General features: G+C 31.6%; 1 protein-coding gene across 1 annotated transcript; it reads right to left on the minus strand.

Annotated features, from left to right (window-relative positions):
• Nucleotides 1–3,672: 3,672 nt before the first annotated feature.
• LOC146531021 (uncharacterized) lies at nucleotides 3,673–17,201 on the minus strand. The gene is made up of 12 exons (XM_085199543.1): nucleotides 17,058–17,201; nucleotides 10,514–10,595; nucleotides 10,253–10,438; nucleotides 9,691–9,817; nucleotides 9,322–9,404; nucleotides 8,751–8,881; nucleotides 8,435–8,517; nucleotides 5,838–5,897; nucleotides 5,490–5,531; nucleotides 5,057–5,253; nucleotides 4,426–4,561; nucleotides 3,673–3,790 (listed from the first exon to the last, which is right to left on the minus strand). Exons 2-12 carry the CDS (start codon nucleotides 10,586–10,588, stop codon nucleotides 3,705–3,707), a joined length of 1,206 nt encoding a protein of 401 aa, XP_085055669.1. The 5' UTR covers nucleotides 10,589–10,595; nucleotides 17,058–17,201; the 3' UTR covers nucleotides 3,673–3,704.
• Nucleotides 17,202–17,754: the final 553 nt, after the last annotated feature.

Genomic DNA, 17,754 nt, shown 5'->3' on the forward strand with positions numbered 1-17,754 from the left:
CTTTATTAATTATAGCTATATTTAAATTTGTCTTTACATAATTATATTTAGGAAAATTGCTATAAATTTCTCTATTCACTCTTCATTCTTATTGTTAATAACAATTTCTCTTTTAATAGCTTTAATTGAGATATGCGACGTGTCATTTTTATTAAAGCCATTTGTATAAAATATATTATTAAAGTCTTTGGTTTTCACGATTATTACACATTTTCAATTAAAGTATTTAAGCGGATCAATAAATATTCATTTTCAATAACAGTTACTCACGTCCCGTTTTTACAGGAGTCCGTGGGCACGAGGAGACTGGTAGCATCAGTTTTTCAGTTGACATAACTATTATCTTATTACTTACTATAAAGTGTTCGAAACGTCCGTGTAGGGTTCCAAAAATGTATAATACTGGTAAAAATGTATAAATATGCGCGATTAATCCAGTTAAATTGTATTATTTGAAACATATTATTAAAGCCAAGCTAAGTTTAATTTGTTTTTTTCATACAAAATTATACGAGTACCTATAATACACAAAGAAATTAAAAATAACATAAATAAACGTCCATCCCAGTAGTTTTTTCTACGTAAAATCTTATTTTAATTATCACAATTTATTGTTATACTTTAAGCTACATTTTATATTTGCATTTAATTCAGCCCTATGTTTGTTATAGTGGTTCATTTTAATGAGGGAAACGTTGCTGAATTTTTGAGAAGTAGGTATATCCAATTATATATTATTTGTTATTATCATAAAATAAGTAAGTAATAACGTTTTAACATATTTAGTATTTATTTTAAACTTTAACACCAAAACTTAAATTATATAAGACTTAGCTTTAAATTACGCAAGTAGTTTTATATTTAAATAAAAATTTTGAAACGGTTACGTCCGTAAATCACTAAAATATAGGTATATTTTTAAATCATAATTAAATATTATTCAATTAACTGTGGATTTTAAATAACCACAACTGTTATAAGATAGACAAATTAGTTAAATAAATTAAAACGTTCGGTTTTAAAAGCGAGCAAGTTTAATTATATACTTAATATTATGTAGAAGACCAAATATATACTCTTATTTATATCTTGTACATCTCTTAAATTTGTATCTTATTTTAAGGAAAGGTTTTGTACAGTTATATTTTTTATTAAAATCTTAAAATATTATTAATTAAATTTAAATATTTCTAGACTTTGAATGCTTAGAAATTGAACATAGTACCATCGTAGTGCAGTGGGATAACGTGAATATACGATAGTTTTGGGTTCGATCCCCAAGCGAACAAATTAATACCGTTCCCTTGCTTGCTCTGACAAGACAAACTGAGGCTTTCAGTTCCGCTATACAACACGCAATATTTCAAATCCGGAGAAAGTAGAGAAAATAATATTTTGACTTTAAGTTTTCCTTGTCTACCTAGCTCCTGTTTTTCTTGTCTACTGTATTGGTACGGAATAAAGCATTTAGCTTAAAATATTCTGAGGTATTTAGGTCTCGAGAATGATGAAAGGAATGTCTAAAGAAAATCTAATTATAACTATTTTAAAAGACTAGCTTCCAATTCTAATCATTGTTATGTAATATCTGATAATTTGTACACGATTGTGTCATTTTACAGAATTTTAATAAACATATTGTATGCATTTTAATTTTTGTTTTATTTATTTAAATCTGTAGTGTCTGTCCGTAACGTTACCTTTATACTAATTACTTTTTAACAAAAAACAAACCGACTTCAAAAAGCAGACTAAAAAGTAAAAAATTAAGAAAGATTTTATAATTAAAATATCTTATCTCGGGCACAACAAGATCTAGACATTTTATATACATGGTTTCAAAGCAACCTACTAACCATTAACACTGAAAAGACCTGTTATATGTTTTTCAAATCAAAAAATAAAAAAATTCCACATCATATGCCTCTAACTATTAATAACATTCCATTGCTAGAAAAGAATAAAGAAAAATACCTTGGGATATGGCTTGACTCGCACCTTAGTTGGAATCCACAGGTTGAATATATATGTAACAAACTTTCTAGTCTCATGTACATACTTAAAACAATCGCTCGATGTCTTCCACATCGAGTACGGCTAATGATATATAACTCACTGGTAAAATCACATCTCTTGTATCTAATCGAAATATGGGGAACGGCTTCGAAATGTAATATACAACGCATACAAACATCACAAAATAAAATTATCAAATCACTTTTTAACTATCCACATTTAACACCTACAGAAACACTATACAAAAACACTAAATTAATGAATATAAAACAGTTACACAACTACACTACATGTATACTCATTCGAAAAATCTTTAGATGGAAGTGTTCACACGGAGATTTCGTTCGAGATCAAAGGCAATCAGAACCGACATCACAGACGAGCGCATAATTTGATATTACAAAAGACACGTACTAAATATGGGAGCAAACTAATAACTTTTCAGGGAGTGATGCTATTTAATGGTTTACCGCAAGCGATTAGAAATTGTAAGTCGTTTGATGAGTTTAGGTCCGGGCTTCGCGCGTCCGTGCTTGGCCGTGCTCTTCTTAAGAGGTGAATGATGGCTGGGCAACGGGCGTAAATGGGGTTTGGATTTGGATCCATTGGATGACGGTTTTGTTTTGTTTTGTATGATTTTATTAGTAATTTTACTCTTACTTATATGTTAACTTTTATTCACATTTTATTTTTACCTAATATTTACATTTTTATGTTAACTTTATATTTACAGTTTATTTTTACCAAATATTTACATTTTTATGTTAACTTTATATTTACATTTTATTTTTACCAAATATTTACAGTTTTATGTTAACTTTATATTTACATTTTATTTTTACTATCAGCTTTGTTCACTAATGCCTTTTTATATTATATAATATTTCTTTTATTTAATTTCTCATGTAAATGACATCGTCGTAATGAGAATAAGGATCTTTAAACAGAATTAATTTTATAATTAAAGGATTCGGTGTAAAGTTGTTGTAGCATTAGCTTGAGGAGCTTAGGAGTGCCACAAAAATATTTTCCAACACCATCAATTGGAAATTACAGCTTTTGAAAATGTTTATGTTTTAAAACATTGTCAATTAATAAGAAACTTCAGGCGGCTTCTGTTACATAACTAAATAATGCATAAATTAGGGAATACAAAAACACCAATAGTCGGTGCAAAAAACACGCAAAATAATTTCCTTCAAACATTTGGTTGCGCATGTGCTATTTAAATAGATATTATTTTGAATGTCCAATATATCTGAAACGGTAGAGCTACAAGGTATATGTGGCTATTTGGGGTAAAAATTGTTAGTATTACCCTCCTCTATCACCGCTATCCGTTTATCTAATAATATTGATATTATATTTTTATTGCTATAGATATTATTGTTTTAGGTATTGTTGTTTTGATTAAAATTAATTTCTGATTCCTTATAGTTTTGACGGTGCTTGCTTACAGTACATCTACCGGGTCCAACTATCTATATTTAAAAATCATCCATATACCCGTTAAAGGTAGGTTATCTTATCAATATATGTTTTATTACGATAATCTATAGCAAATATATAAATATGATCAACAAAATCTTCCACATTCCAAATCATTAAAATTTTTGAGTTTTTTATTATAAATTAAAAAAAAATTAAATGCATTTGTTAAATATAATTAATTTTAAATTAACTTAAATCTATGAGGAATTTTCGCTGGCAGACTTCTCTTCTAATAGTGTCTGGTGATGACTTTTTATAACAAGAAGGTAGTAAATACTGACAACTGGAAAAAGAGACAAAAACATATATAAATTAAAATCTTATACTTACATAATTTATGGTATAAATTAATGAAGTATTCGTAGGACAATAATTGGGTTTAGGTCTAGAATGGAGTAAAATTGAATCCTATCCAGTTTTATATTAGGCCTTATCTGGCATAGCACGGTTAACAGAGAGAACGTAGTGAAAGGCACTCGTTTCTCCACTTTTCACCTGAGTGTATAGTGCTCATTGAGCTAAAGCGTTGAGCTTCGCAACGCAACGCTTTAGCTCAATGCTCAATTTTGCTCAATTTTACTCCTGTTTATTTTTCTTAGCTTACCGCACATAGCAAGGTAGACAGAGAATACCTGGGAACTGATAAGACACTCCATATCCCACTTTCCGCCAAATTTTTGGGGCATTGCGTGTTGAGTGGCGGAAATCAACGCCGCGCTTTGCCTCGTTACCAGAGCGAATAAAAGACAATCTTACTCATAATTCATTCCCCTGAGTAGATAACTCACAACCGTCGTATTTACAGTCGCACGCTTATACCTCCTATGCCACGACAGCCTTGAGTGATGATGGACCCTTTGTTCATCGCATTTACTTTCAGGCAAAAATAGAAGATGTCTTAAAAATATTTTTACTTACGCAAGTTAATTACTCCTTCTATCACTTTATCCACTTTACTCGAGTCGGTTGCCAGCCTGACGACAAGCAAAATAGCGTAGATGATGAGGGACACCGTACAGTATATTAGATATGCCTTAATAAGTTTCGGATTTCTCTGAAATGTGAAAATATGTTTAAAATATAAATCTATTGTGCATACGAGTATGTACTTATGTACAATATTTATACATGCAATCAATTTTTTTTTTCAGGAGCAGCGGGAAACTGGGAATCTAACTTAAACTAACCTAGCATTAAGGCACTCCGTTCACATTAAGACACTTCGTTCGTCACTTTCCGTCAAATTCTGAAACATTACGTGTTGATTGGAGGATCATAACACCACGCTTTGCCTTGCCTTTCATTTTCTCGAGCGGGAATCGAACCCAGAACCTATCGTGCTTACAGTCGTGGAAGTGTATTAATGTTAGATTCCCGACAAAGTTTGACGTTGATTACCTATATGAAATTCGCAATATTCCTTAAATAAAAAGAAAAATTAAAAGAAACTGTGCCGTATGGGGAAAACGGAGCCTCTCAAGTTTTTCTTTTTCCCTCTGTCTACCCCGCTATATGCGGGATAAAGCGCGAAACTAAAAAGCATACGTACCTTGTTAAGTCCAACCATTAGAATGACGGCGAAAATGAATGAAAGGACAAAGTAGGAGAAGAGCACTGAACTTAACCAAACCAAATTGAAACCTGACGCTGCCACCTTTCTGTCGGGAGAAGCCTGGTATCTAACCCCAGTTAATATCAGTGATACTGAGTAAATTAATCCAAAGATTGATCCAACCTGAAACAATACTTTAATTTATATATTTTTTTTATATAAATAGATAGATAAAATAAATAAAAAAGAAAGCGAAGAAACGGATATATACATTTTAATTAATAAATAGATATAATTATTATTTTATTAAATATTGTTAGCGTACTTGTGTAAATGTGGGTAGATGTAGATCAAAAAAAGACTATAAAAGTAATGGAATTGTGTCAAACGCGGGCTTTATTTATTTAAGATTATTTAGGAAGGAACTTACTCGCTATCCGTCGTTCAAGCAGTGTAAAATATGGAAAAATGCCTGAAATATAATAATATAGAAGATATTTATCATGTGTTGTTGGAATGTGTACGAAATGAAGCCAAGCGGCCTCTTTAGCTAAAATCCTATGTTGGCATTTGCAGCAGTATCTTTGCAGAGCCTCTGACGAGTGAGGCTCTAGCTCTGGCTAAAGTAACGGAATTAGGAATGTAGATCATACGGGGGTGATAATTGTCAACGTTAAGGCTAAGCTTCCATGTAAATTGCAGATTAAAAAAAAAATCTTCGCAAAAATCGATTTGTACACATTAAGTAAATAAATATATTAGTGGTTGCTAGTCTTACTAAATTGACGAACGCTAATATCAAGCATCCTTTCTCCAGTGACCAGCAACAGCAGCATTTCTTAAATAAAACCATTTTTATTCTGAAATAAAAGAAATAAAAGTATATCTTTAGTGTAATATAAAATAAAATTACAGCAAATTAGCAGTGCTTCTACTTCTTCTTAATATACTTGATATTAAGAAGAAGTTATCCTACTCAGTCAACAAGTAGAGTAAGTAGTCATAAGAATGCGCCAACAAGTCATAGAAGCGCATTAGTTAGCAGTAAACGGAATATACTATGAAGCTGAAAAAGCCAAAAAAAAGTAATCTCTTCTAATCACATTATGGTATGAGGCCAGTCGTGGCCCTGGGGCACAATGCATGACTATAAACCCGATTGGTTGTGGGTTCGATTCCCAATCGAGAAGTTGCAATATTTATTTAAATTTATGTTTCTCTCTTGTATAGAGGCAAAGCGCAGCGTTAAGTTCCACCACTCAACACGTATTATATACAAGGCCCTTAAGCTTAACGGGCATCCTCCGGTCACAGATAACACCAGTAATCTATATATATAAAATCGAAAGGTCACTCACTCATCACGAAATCTCAGAAACTACAAGTGCTAGGAATCTCAAATTTTGCATAGGAGTTACTTATAGGACGTAGGTGCTCGCTAAGACGGGGATTTGCAATATTTGACTTCTAAGGGGTTTGTTTTTGGGGTTGAAAGTTTGTATGAAACTTTGTTACTACAAATGCGAGGAGTCTCAAATTTTGCATGGTCGTCACTTATAGGACGTAGGTACTCATGGTGACAGAAATTAATAATAACGTAGTTCACGCAGGCGAAGCCGCGGGCGGGCCTAGTTTATTTATATAGTTATTTTAGCCAAGCAGCTGCGATGCGATGGTATCACCCCTAGTGACTACTTGTCCATAATGATAAGGGGGTGTTGCAGTTTGCTAAGTTGGTTACAGACCATATATTGGGTTTTCGCAACACTCATCGAGCCGCCTGTCTGTAACTGGTATTTCCATTCACAGAGAGCTGATTCTAACTCTTTGAATTTAAGATATTCGATACAACATTCATTATATCAATAACTCAAGACGAGGAAACTGCATGAGATTTGTCTTGTGCATTTTCGAGTGGAAATTTTAAACAAGCGTTTCACTATAAATATGATAGGTTGTCGGTTCGATTTCCATTCGAGGTAATGAAATATTTTACATTATATTAACACAAGTCTTATAGTTGTCTTATAGTTGTCACGCAGAGATAACAATTAGTGTTAAACTGACTTTAGATGTATACGTTTTTTTAATATACGGGTACAAGGTAAGTTTGAAATGCGACCTACCTATGCCTATACATTATTACTTATACGTAAGTACATCCTACTAAAACTATAAATGTCAAGACTTATGAGGATGGATGCTTGTCTTCTTTTCACGTAAAAACTACTAAACTGATTGAGATAAAACTTTACAACTATAGTTTTTACATCAGAATAACACATAAGCCATAACTTAGTTAAATATGTAGATTTCGTATAATTAATTTATAAATACACAACAAACTAATAAATAAATATATAAGTAAATGAGTTGAGCTAATATTATTCATAGAAGATTTCGCATATAAATAACAAGTATTTGTGAAACCGACTCGTCAACTATTCCTTTCGCTGAGACGCCTTCAATATATGTATCAGGAAAGTCAAAAGTCAAAGTCAAATAAACAAAGTATAACCTGCAACCTAACTTTCTGTCTCATATTTAAATTATGTACTATTAAAATAACCAAAAAACCTACTTTTTATAATGAAACAAAAGTATTTTTCTTTATAATTACCATTGTGAAATAACATGGGATATAAATAAACTTACTTTTACTGTAGACGTGCAGATAACGGAACTTGTAAACACGAACTGAGTGAGGACCGACCGAGCGTGGAGGCTCGTATAGTGTAACTTGTTTTGTTTGTGGGAAAACCCTTAAGCAAAAATCCTGTCGATATACTTATTATATAGCACAAGCCTTAGAGGATATTTTTGATAGTTTTTAAATCGAGATTATAAGCAATACTACAAGAGTATCAGATATAATAACATTCATTTTCAACAGCCTCTCCAGTAAACAGAGATGTTTGGGAAGGACATTTAAATTGTAATATTATTTTGAATTTTGGTATTCAGCATTCTTCACCAATATAGCTTTATTTTCTCTATTGCTTGAAATATCTTTACTCTTCTTTATTTCTGTCTAACTCATTAACTATTAAGGCTACCCAACTATGGAATTCCTTACCAATTGATATCAGAAATGCCAAAAGTCAACAAAAATTTAAAACTTCACTTAAAAATTACTATTTGAATATTTAATTAAGAAGCTTTTGTGCTTAAAGCATCAAAATATGACTAAAAATGTGTAGATTTATTTATATGTGATTTTTATTGCTTATTAATATATAACTATTAACGTATATGTAGTAAATATACGAGTATATGTTATGAATTATGTGTATTGTATAAATACTTATTTATATGTTTATTTTATTTTATTTTATTATTATAAAATAATATCCTGCAATTTAATGCACCGCCCACCATCTGTTTTATTCAACTCCAACGACCAAAGGTTGCCAGGAAGAGATCGCTTTAAGCGGGCCGCCTTATTGTACATGTCGTATCTGTTAATTTATATAAAATTTTCGTGAATTTTTATTTGTAATGAAGTTTATCGTATTGTATTGAAATTATAATTCATACTATATGGGGTAAAAACAGCATAAATCTCTATTACCTATATCCTTTGCTTTATCTACCCATACTAACATAGATATTGTAAGAAACTATTGGAAATATTAAATAAAGTGGGAAAGATAATGAATTAAAACAAGGCTTCAAATAATTATTAAACAACTCAAGGGATTTATCTAGCAGTCCAATAACAATATCCGGTTCTAAAGAATTCATCGGGCAGAGTGACGTTAGCGATCTTCCTCTTTCGGTCGTCGTTGACAGCCTTAAAAAGTGCCAGTAATTAGAGTCGTCCTTATGGTCATTATTTCTAACAATATTATATTTTTATTGTTATAGATATAATAGTTTGAGATATTGTTATATATTTTAATGAATTTCTATTTTTTTTAATTTTCTTTCTTTCTTATTGTTTTAATTGTGCTTATAGTGCATGCCGACTGCACTGCCCTCTACCAGGTTCCATATTAAAAAATCATCCAGATACCCATTAAAATATTGTAAATAGGTTACTTATCATATATATGTTTTATTATGTTAATATATAATAGCAAATATGTAGATATGATCAACAAAACCTTCCACTCTCCTCTAACAAATAAATGAATCTAGAACACCATTAAAGTTTTTTTATTACAAAATACAAAATGGAAAAAATTAAGATACATTTCTTAAATGTTATTAATTTTAAATTAACTTAAATCTATATTTATATGTGGAAACGCAAACGCTTAAACTTTTTGTACTCTATCAGGCTTGTCTTCTAACATTGTTTGGTGATAACTTTTCATAACAAGAAGGAAGTATACACTGACAACTGGAAAAAGAGACAAAATATATAAATTTAAATTTTATAATTATGTTATAGAATAAGGAAACATTCGTAGGATAATAATTGGGTTTACGTCTGTTTTAAGTCAGGCACGGTAAACAGAAAGAACCTAGAGTATGAGACAATGCGTTGGGTTGCGAAACTCAACGCCGTGCTTTAGCTTTTTTCTCTCGTTTATTTTTTTTAGCTTAACGCCTCTATCCCGCACATGGTAGGGTAGGCAGAGCGTACCTGGGAAAATATTTTTATATAATTATATATCTTTACTTACGCAAGTTAACTACTCCTTCGATCGCTCCACCCAAGCCGGTTACCAGCCTTACGATAAGCAAAATGGCGTAGATGATGAGGAATACCAAACAGTATGTTAGATATGCCTTAACATGTTTCGGCTTGTTCTGAAATGTGAAAATATGATTAAAATATAATTCCACCACGTAGAGGATAGGGAACATAGGAGGCAGAGGGAACTTGGAAACCTAACTTAACCTAATCTAGTGTTAAGACAAACTTTTAGTCAAATGCTGATAACATTACGTGTTGAATTCAGATATTTAATTTCCACGAGTGGGAATCGAATCCACAACAGGACACTTCTCGTAACATATTGTTGGTATCAAATACTCGTAAAGTAAATTTCCAAATCTTGATGACAAGGCTAAGCGCGGCGTTGAATTTCGCCGCAATATCTTTTAAATAAATTAAAAATTTAAAGAAAATGTGCCATGTGTGGGGAAACGGAACTTCAGCCTCAGTTTTTCGATTTCCCTCTGTCTACCCCGCTATATACGGGATAAAGCGTAAAGTAACAACAAGTGAAAAACCATATGTACCTTATGAAGTCCAACCAGTAGGACTATGGCGAAAGCTAATGAAAGGACAAAGAAGATGATGAGCACTGAACCTATGCAAAGCAGCATGAAACCCAGCTCTGACTCCTTTAGTTTGGGAGAATCCCGAAACTTAGCCCCAGTCATTGTCGTATATATTGACAAAATCATTCCAAGAATGGATCCAATCTGAAATAAGAGTTCAATTTATGTACGTTTTTTATACAATTGATAAATAAATATATTAGTGGTTGCTAGTCTTACTAAATTCAGGTACGCTATCACGAAGCAGCCTGGCTTCAGCGGCACGCAAAAACAGCATTTATCAAAGAAAACCATTTTTATTCTGAAACAATAATAAATAAATTATAGTTATAGTTTAAAATAACATAAAACAACTGTATCGTAGCACAAATAAGCAGTACTACACTTCTGTATATGAAAAAGTTCATATATACAAAATATTTTTCTTTTCTTTACCCTACTTAGATGAACTGTGGTAGAGGATTATAGAAGAATCCAGAAAGAGGTAATTTCATACTAAGATCTAGTTGCCGACTTATGAAAAAGAGATATACAACCATAAAATAACAAATATAACATATAATTATTACAAATTATCATAATAACAAATATTCACGTCTTAGACTTGAATCCTGTTTAGATATAATTAATAGATTATTCATTATTTATTATTTAATTATTAAAATAACAACATGATGTATGTATCGAAACATGCATAATGCGCCAACAAGTTGCAGTGGCGCATTAGTTAACTGTAACGATGATTACGAGTTCAATATCCATTCGATGGAATTAATTATTTTCATTTTCCTGCTCCCGTCCCGCTGTCGTCGTCAGCCGTCGCCCCATACGCAATGTCTCGGAAAAGGGCGGAAAATAGAGACGAAGTGTCTTAACACTATGTACTTACTACCTATCCTTCTACTTCTAGAAAGTAATAAGAGATTTTAATAAACTAAATATAAACTCATTAAAGAGTAACATGTATAACATTTTTGTTTTTATTATAACGATTATTTTTTTATATATTAACTTATACTATTTTTTTAAATCTATGAACTTTGACTCTAGACCTAAAAAGACATACATATAAAAACTAAGCCTATGCCACGATTGCCTTAGATTTATACATATGTACTTAATAAATCATGGAAAATCGTGAAAATATTTCTCGATATGCTTACGCAATGTTTTATTAATATTATTATCCTTATTGAAAACCTGTTATTACAGTACAAATTAATCACAATTATTTGCAAATTAACATATAGAAAATCCATGTTATTTATATATAAATAACAGTATATCATTAGTTTCATGTTTTGTTATACATGAGGAAAACCATCTTCATTCCTTACAATATCAAATTAAATATTCGAGCTGGTTCCAACGCCTTCACCAACTTTTGTTGATATCCACATTGCATAAATATTATATAAAGGTGGTTTCTTTATATCCTTGCCCTCTAAACAATGAGCAAAGGGTAACTCTATAAATCATATACAAACACATATTTATTTTTAAGTTATAATTATTATTGAACTTCTGTTCTTATATTTGTACTAAAACAAAAAATAAGTTAAAAATAAGTTGTTAATGCTTAATACAAAATATATTTTTTATCTATAATAAAAAAATACCTATTGTGGCTTCCTGTAGGAATGACGCTACCGATATTTCTATGTACTTGATAATTTTAAAATTGCTTATAATGGCCTAACTATATAAAGAATATTTAGATTTTTATAAATAAAAATTTCCATATTTAGATTTCTTTCTTTATTTATAGAGCACGTTATCACTATTTGCCAATGTCATAATTGTCCACCCAGGAAATACCACATAAACATAAAAATAAGTATAATCTAAATCAATAGTGAAACAAATAAACACATTAAAGAAATACCATATCAAAAAAATAATTAAAAAAAAACAATAATATAAATATTTTCTAATATAAACCTTACGTCAAGTGGAATAAGAATTTATAACACTAGATTGATAGCGCTTATATTGCAAAGACACCATTCTTTTCAATATTAAATGTAATAAATATGTTTCTAAATCAACTTATACAAACTATAACGAATTGATATTGTAAAAACACCAAGCTTAACCTTGCAGAGTTCATACAAATTTTGGTCCTCGAGTCAAAAACCGGTCCATGGCATACCGCAAAAAATCCATCAACAATAAAAGTTATATACAAACATAATACATATATATATATAGAGACCATGTCTGAATATCGACGAGGTGGCAATGGTTTTAACACTCGCTAAAGGAAATATTTTTTTTGTAAATTTCACGCTGTATCCCGCATGTAACAGGAAGCCTAGTGTTAAGATACTCCGTTCCCCACTTTCCGTTGAAGTTTGGAAGCATTGCGTGTTGAGTACTCAACGCTCCTTGTGTCTACCCTGCTACATGCGGGAATAGCGTAAGTTTAGAAAAATATAAATAATTAATTTGTTTGTAGACGAAAACTGCTAGGGAAATTTTATGTAATATCCTCAATAAAATATCAGTGGGCAAGGTAAACTTTAGATTCCCCCAAAATCCTAAGTATTCAAATGAATGGAAAGACCAAAACATAAAAGTCGTTAGGTTTTCACCGCCAACCCCATATTAAATACAGGTTATGTAAATAAACGATATGAGACAAAGAGATATATTTAAATGAAAGCTATATTAAGATAAGAAAAAATAACTATTATTCTTTATGTTTAATGCAATTCCTTAATTACTGCATAGATTATAGTATTTTTAACAATACTAAAACCTAACAAAATACACTGCTCAGGAATGTTTAACGAATAAAATTATATGGAATTAATATTAATACATTCGTTATTCGCTCTGGCACCAAAGCAAAAGCGCGACGTTGGGTTCTGCCACCCAACACTCAACGTCACGAAAACTCGGCGGAAAGTAGATAATGCAGTGTCTTAACACAAGTTTCATCTACCTATGGTGATGAATCTATGATGATGGAAATTGTGTTATTAATATTGAAAAGAGCAACTATTGAGTTTCTCGCTGGGTCTTCTAAGCAGAAGTGCCTTCCAGCCAGTGGTAGCTTAATGTTCGTTCGACGATTCAAAAACAAAACAAAGGTCTTTTTAAAGAAGATCGTATTTAAAATTTGAATTCAAATTGAATTTTACGCACCTTTGATTGCCACTCAAGGAAATTAAATATTTAATATTTTCGTTTCTTCGCTTTATTATCAAGGCAAAGCTCGGCGTTAAATTCAGCCACTCAACACGCAATTCCTCCAGAAATAGATGGAAATGGGGAGGGAGTGTGTATGTCTACTACGCTGCCTCTGCCTAGCCTGCTACAATTGGATACAGCATAAAGCTGCAGCAGCAAAAAAGCTTAGATTAAGCCAAATATATGAAAATAAATATTCCTAGGATGCAAAATATAAACTTCAACAACTGCTTCTCAGATCAGATTCACATAAGATTACGTCATTACGATCGTGGACCTAATGAAGGTGGTATCTCACGAGCTATTGTGGCGCAGTTAACTCGCAATCCTTCTTATTTAAAAAAATATCTTTTGTTAGGTTACAGTTTAATAAATGAAAAACTTTCAAATTATTTAACAACTGATTGAAACTAAATATGAACCTGCACTCTGCTTTATTCGTGTAAACTCTTATCAATTGCATTTTACACTTACAACCACAATTTTTGTAGCGAAAATGAAATTAGTAAGTTAAAATTACGCAGGTATAGGTATTCATAATTTTTGTTAAGCTTTTTTACGCAGTAATATACCAGTTTAAATTAATTTAAACCTATATTATCGATAATTCATTAGAAATCCAACGTTATTGTAATAATAATAAGGACCCCCTTAGAAACTATACCTTATACTGAGACAAGGAAAAGCCAAAGTTTCGTTTTATTGCTCAATGGAATTTCTATAACGAAAGTTCATTGAATATAGCTCTATGAGAACACACATTACAATAATAGTGAGTTCGATTCCTATTCGAAGAAATAAATTATTTTCATTTCTCTCGGTCTAGCAAGACTGAACACGGAATTGAATTCTGCCATTTATTCTCGAATTCTAGCGGAAAGCGGAAAATGGAGGTTCTTGACACTAAATACTCTCCACCTACCCTGCTGTCATAAAAATAAAGCTATCTATAGCCGAGCTTAAATATAAACATTAAATACCTTATAATGTAAACAAACTGGATTGAAATTGTTCCCTCAGTGTTTAGCAACATGTGAGAATGGAATGACGTAATATGACCATACGTAGATATAGCTTGAACCAGTACAGTTTTAGTATTTAGTAATATTTTAAGCAAATAGCTAAGAAAAAATATGATTTTTTTAAACTCACGATACATCTCCTTTTTGGTGGTTAAAACTTTGCGTGTAGAGTGAATGAACTCTTTCGTTTTTTCCCCGCGAGAGGACACTAATTCTATGATTTATGTTATGGCTTTTATTTACTTTTAAAAGGTAGTTTTTGGCATTGCCGCTCTTTGTATAACAGGATACAAAAAATATATGAGTATACAGCATGTAACGTGACCGTTCGGTTCGCTAGATATCTGAGAATTTGTGATTTTTTTTTTAAAAAATCTTATTCTTGAAAAAATTGGCAAAAATTAGTGAAATGGATAGGTATTGAGGCCCTCTAGCCACAGACAACTGCCAATCCGTCGCAATCGTTACATCCTGTATATATGTGTATATAATATAATATGAATCTTTTCCTTAACGGTATTTGAAGCCTCCGTTATCGCATTATTGCACAATGTAAATGTAAACAGTAAAAGAGTGACAACGGCAATTAATATTATTTATAAATAATATTTGTAAGCACGCCCTAGATTTATTCATTACAAATGCAATTGTGAAATTATTTTCCGCTATTGTTTTGTAGCGTATAAATAACCAAATTAAATATAGTGTTAAGACACTCCGTTGCTAACTGTTGTATGGTGATAAACGTCAAAAAAAAATTCTTTCCACCCACATTCTGTCGTCTTGACGCCGAAAATAATAAATCAATCAATTTTAAATGAAAATGGAACTGTGTTATATTCGTAATAGTTGTGCTATAGTAGTTATAACAGTGTCCTACCGTATAAGATGAAGCAACTGATATTTTTTTATAAGTAAAACAGTATTTTTTTAACTAAATGAATTGTTATTCAATGTTTAGAATCATTCTATGTTTAGAATCATTTAAAAAAAATAGTGAGGGTAATTTTTATTAAAATTTCGCTCTTACTTGATATAGTCAACACTTGTGATGAGTCACAACTCATCACTTCACTCTAATTATAAAAATTAGTAAAAAATATATATTTAATATTTTTAACTTTATAATATTAAGTTAACTAAGCATATTGTTTTAATTTACACCTTTATCTCGCACAACCAAATGGGCTGAGGTAATATAGCAACATAAAAAATACTACCTGATGATCCTCAGAAATAACAATCGTTTATATATAACTAACCATTTAGTTGACTGGGAATCGAACCCACTACCACCACGTGTTACATTAAGAAGCCCCTCAGCACCACGACAAACATATGGCCATGTGAAAACGAAACATGCACAATTACAATAATCACGCGTTAACATAGATAACCTATGAACTGTTATATCTAAATATTATAAATATAGATTTCTTTGTACCGGCAGTCTTGTATCTGAGAATTAAAGATACTCTTACAGCTGATGATATTGGTCGTGGCTCGTGACAGGTTGTGGATTTGATTCCCACTCGAGAAAATGAAATATTTAATGGGATGACTTCCACCACTTAACACGCAAATGGGGGATTGGCTTTACACGACGTTCGCTCAGCCTACTATTCTGTGTGCGGGATAAAGGTTTTTTCTGTGAAGGTAGTTTTAGTACACTATTTAATACAAAAAATTCTTATTTGTATTTATAAATAAGACGGAATGTAGTATCGAATATCTTAACAAAAACGTGCCTCAAGAAAAAAATATCATTATTGTTTTATTTCGCAATATTATAACACAAAATTTATAGTGGGTATAAGCGCATTTAGAGATAACAATTAGTGTTAAACTGATCTATATCTAAACATCATCTTCACGCTGTATCCCGGTCACAGCTGGGTAGGCAGAGGGAACCTAGTGTTAAGACACTACGTTCTCCACTTTCCATCGAATTCTGGAGGCATTGTAAGTTGAGTACGGAAATATACACACTTTGTGCGTCTGCGCCACGACTTTCCTCACTATATACAATTTGCATTATAAGGGTACAAGGTATTTTTGAAATCGACCTATATTTTTAAATGAACGAAAAACTTTATTTATATGAACATCCTATTAATATTATAAATATTAAAGTTTATAAGGATGGATGTTTATTCCATTCTCACGCAAAAACTACTGAACCGATTTTGATAAACCTTTATAACAATAATTTCACGCAGGTAGTTCATAAATATTAAACAAAGTAAGAAATAAATAATAGTAATATTATTAATATATTAGTATTAGTTTATTATTTACAGCTAATTTCACAAATACCAACAAGCATTTGTGAAATCGACTCGTCAACGATTCCTTGCACTGAGACGCCATCCATATACGAGTATCTATATTCTATAATATACAACTTCGAACCTAACTTTCTGCCTTATAATGAAACTATGTACTACTTAAATAATAAAAAAAACTATATAACTATAAAAATGAAACAAAAGTATTTTTCTTTATAATTACTATTGAGAAATAACATGGGATATAAATAAACTTACTTTTACTATAGACGTGCAGCTAACGGAACTTGTAAACACGAACTGAGTGAGGACCGACCGAGCGTGGAGGCTCCTATAGTGTAACTTGTTTTGTTTGTGGGAAAACCTTTAAGCAAAAATCTTGTCGATATACTTATTATATAGCACAAGCCTTAGTGCCTATTTCCGCTTGTTATTATAAAATATCATACTATTATCATAGGCGACGGTGGCCCGCAATAGGAGGGCGGGCCATCCACTGAGGCATCGTAGTTAGTATGCGCAAGCGATCCTGGGACGTTTCATATTCGTGGGGTGGGTTTCCGATGGGTTTTAGTGGTTGAATTGGATTCAACTGCTTGTTCCACAGTACCTATCGCTTATCCGTAGGGCACTTGCCTCCCGTGTGTACGGATTGCGTAACTACATTTACCAGCAATAGAAAAGGAAACTAGCAGAAGTGAATGTGAGTGTAAAACCGACTGGTTGTGGGTTCGATCCCCACTCGAGGAGATTAAATATTTATTTAAATTTATATTTCCATTTCTTCGCTCTGGTGTCTAGGCAATTGTCACGTTAAGTTCTGCCACTCAACACGCAATGCCTCCAGAATTCGGTTTAAAGTGGAGAATGTAGTGTCTTAACACTAGGTTTCCTCTGTCTATCCTGCTGTATGCGGGATACAGCGTGAATCTGATTTATTTTATTTTAAGTACGT

The sequence above is a fragment of the Heliconius melpomene genome, chromosome 16 (genome assembly GCF_056956725.1).
Source record: "Heliconius melpomene rosina isolate 202511_hmr_F chromosome 16, ASM5695672v1, whole genome shotgun sequence".
Taxonomy (NCBI): domain Eukaryota; kingdom Metazoa; phylum Arthropoda; class Insecta; order Lepidoptera; family Nymphalidae; genus Heliconius; species Heliconius melpomene.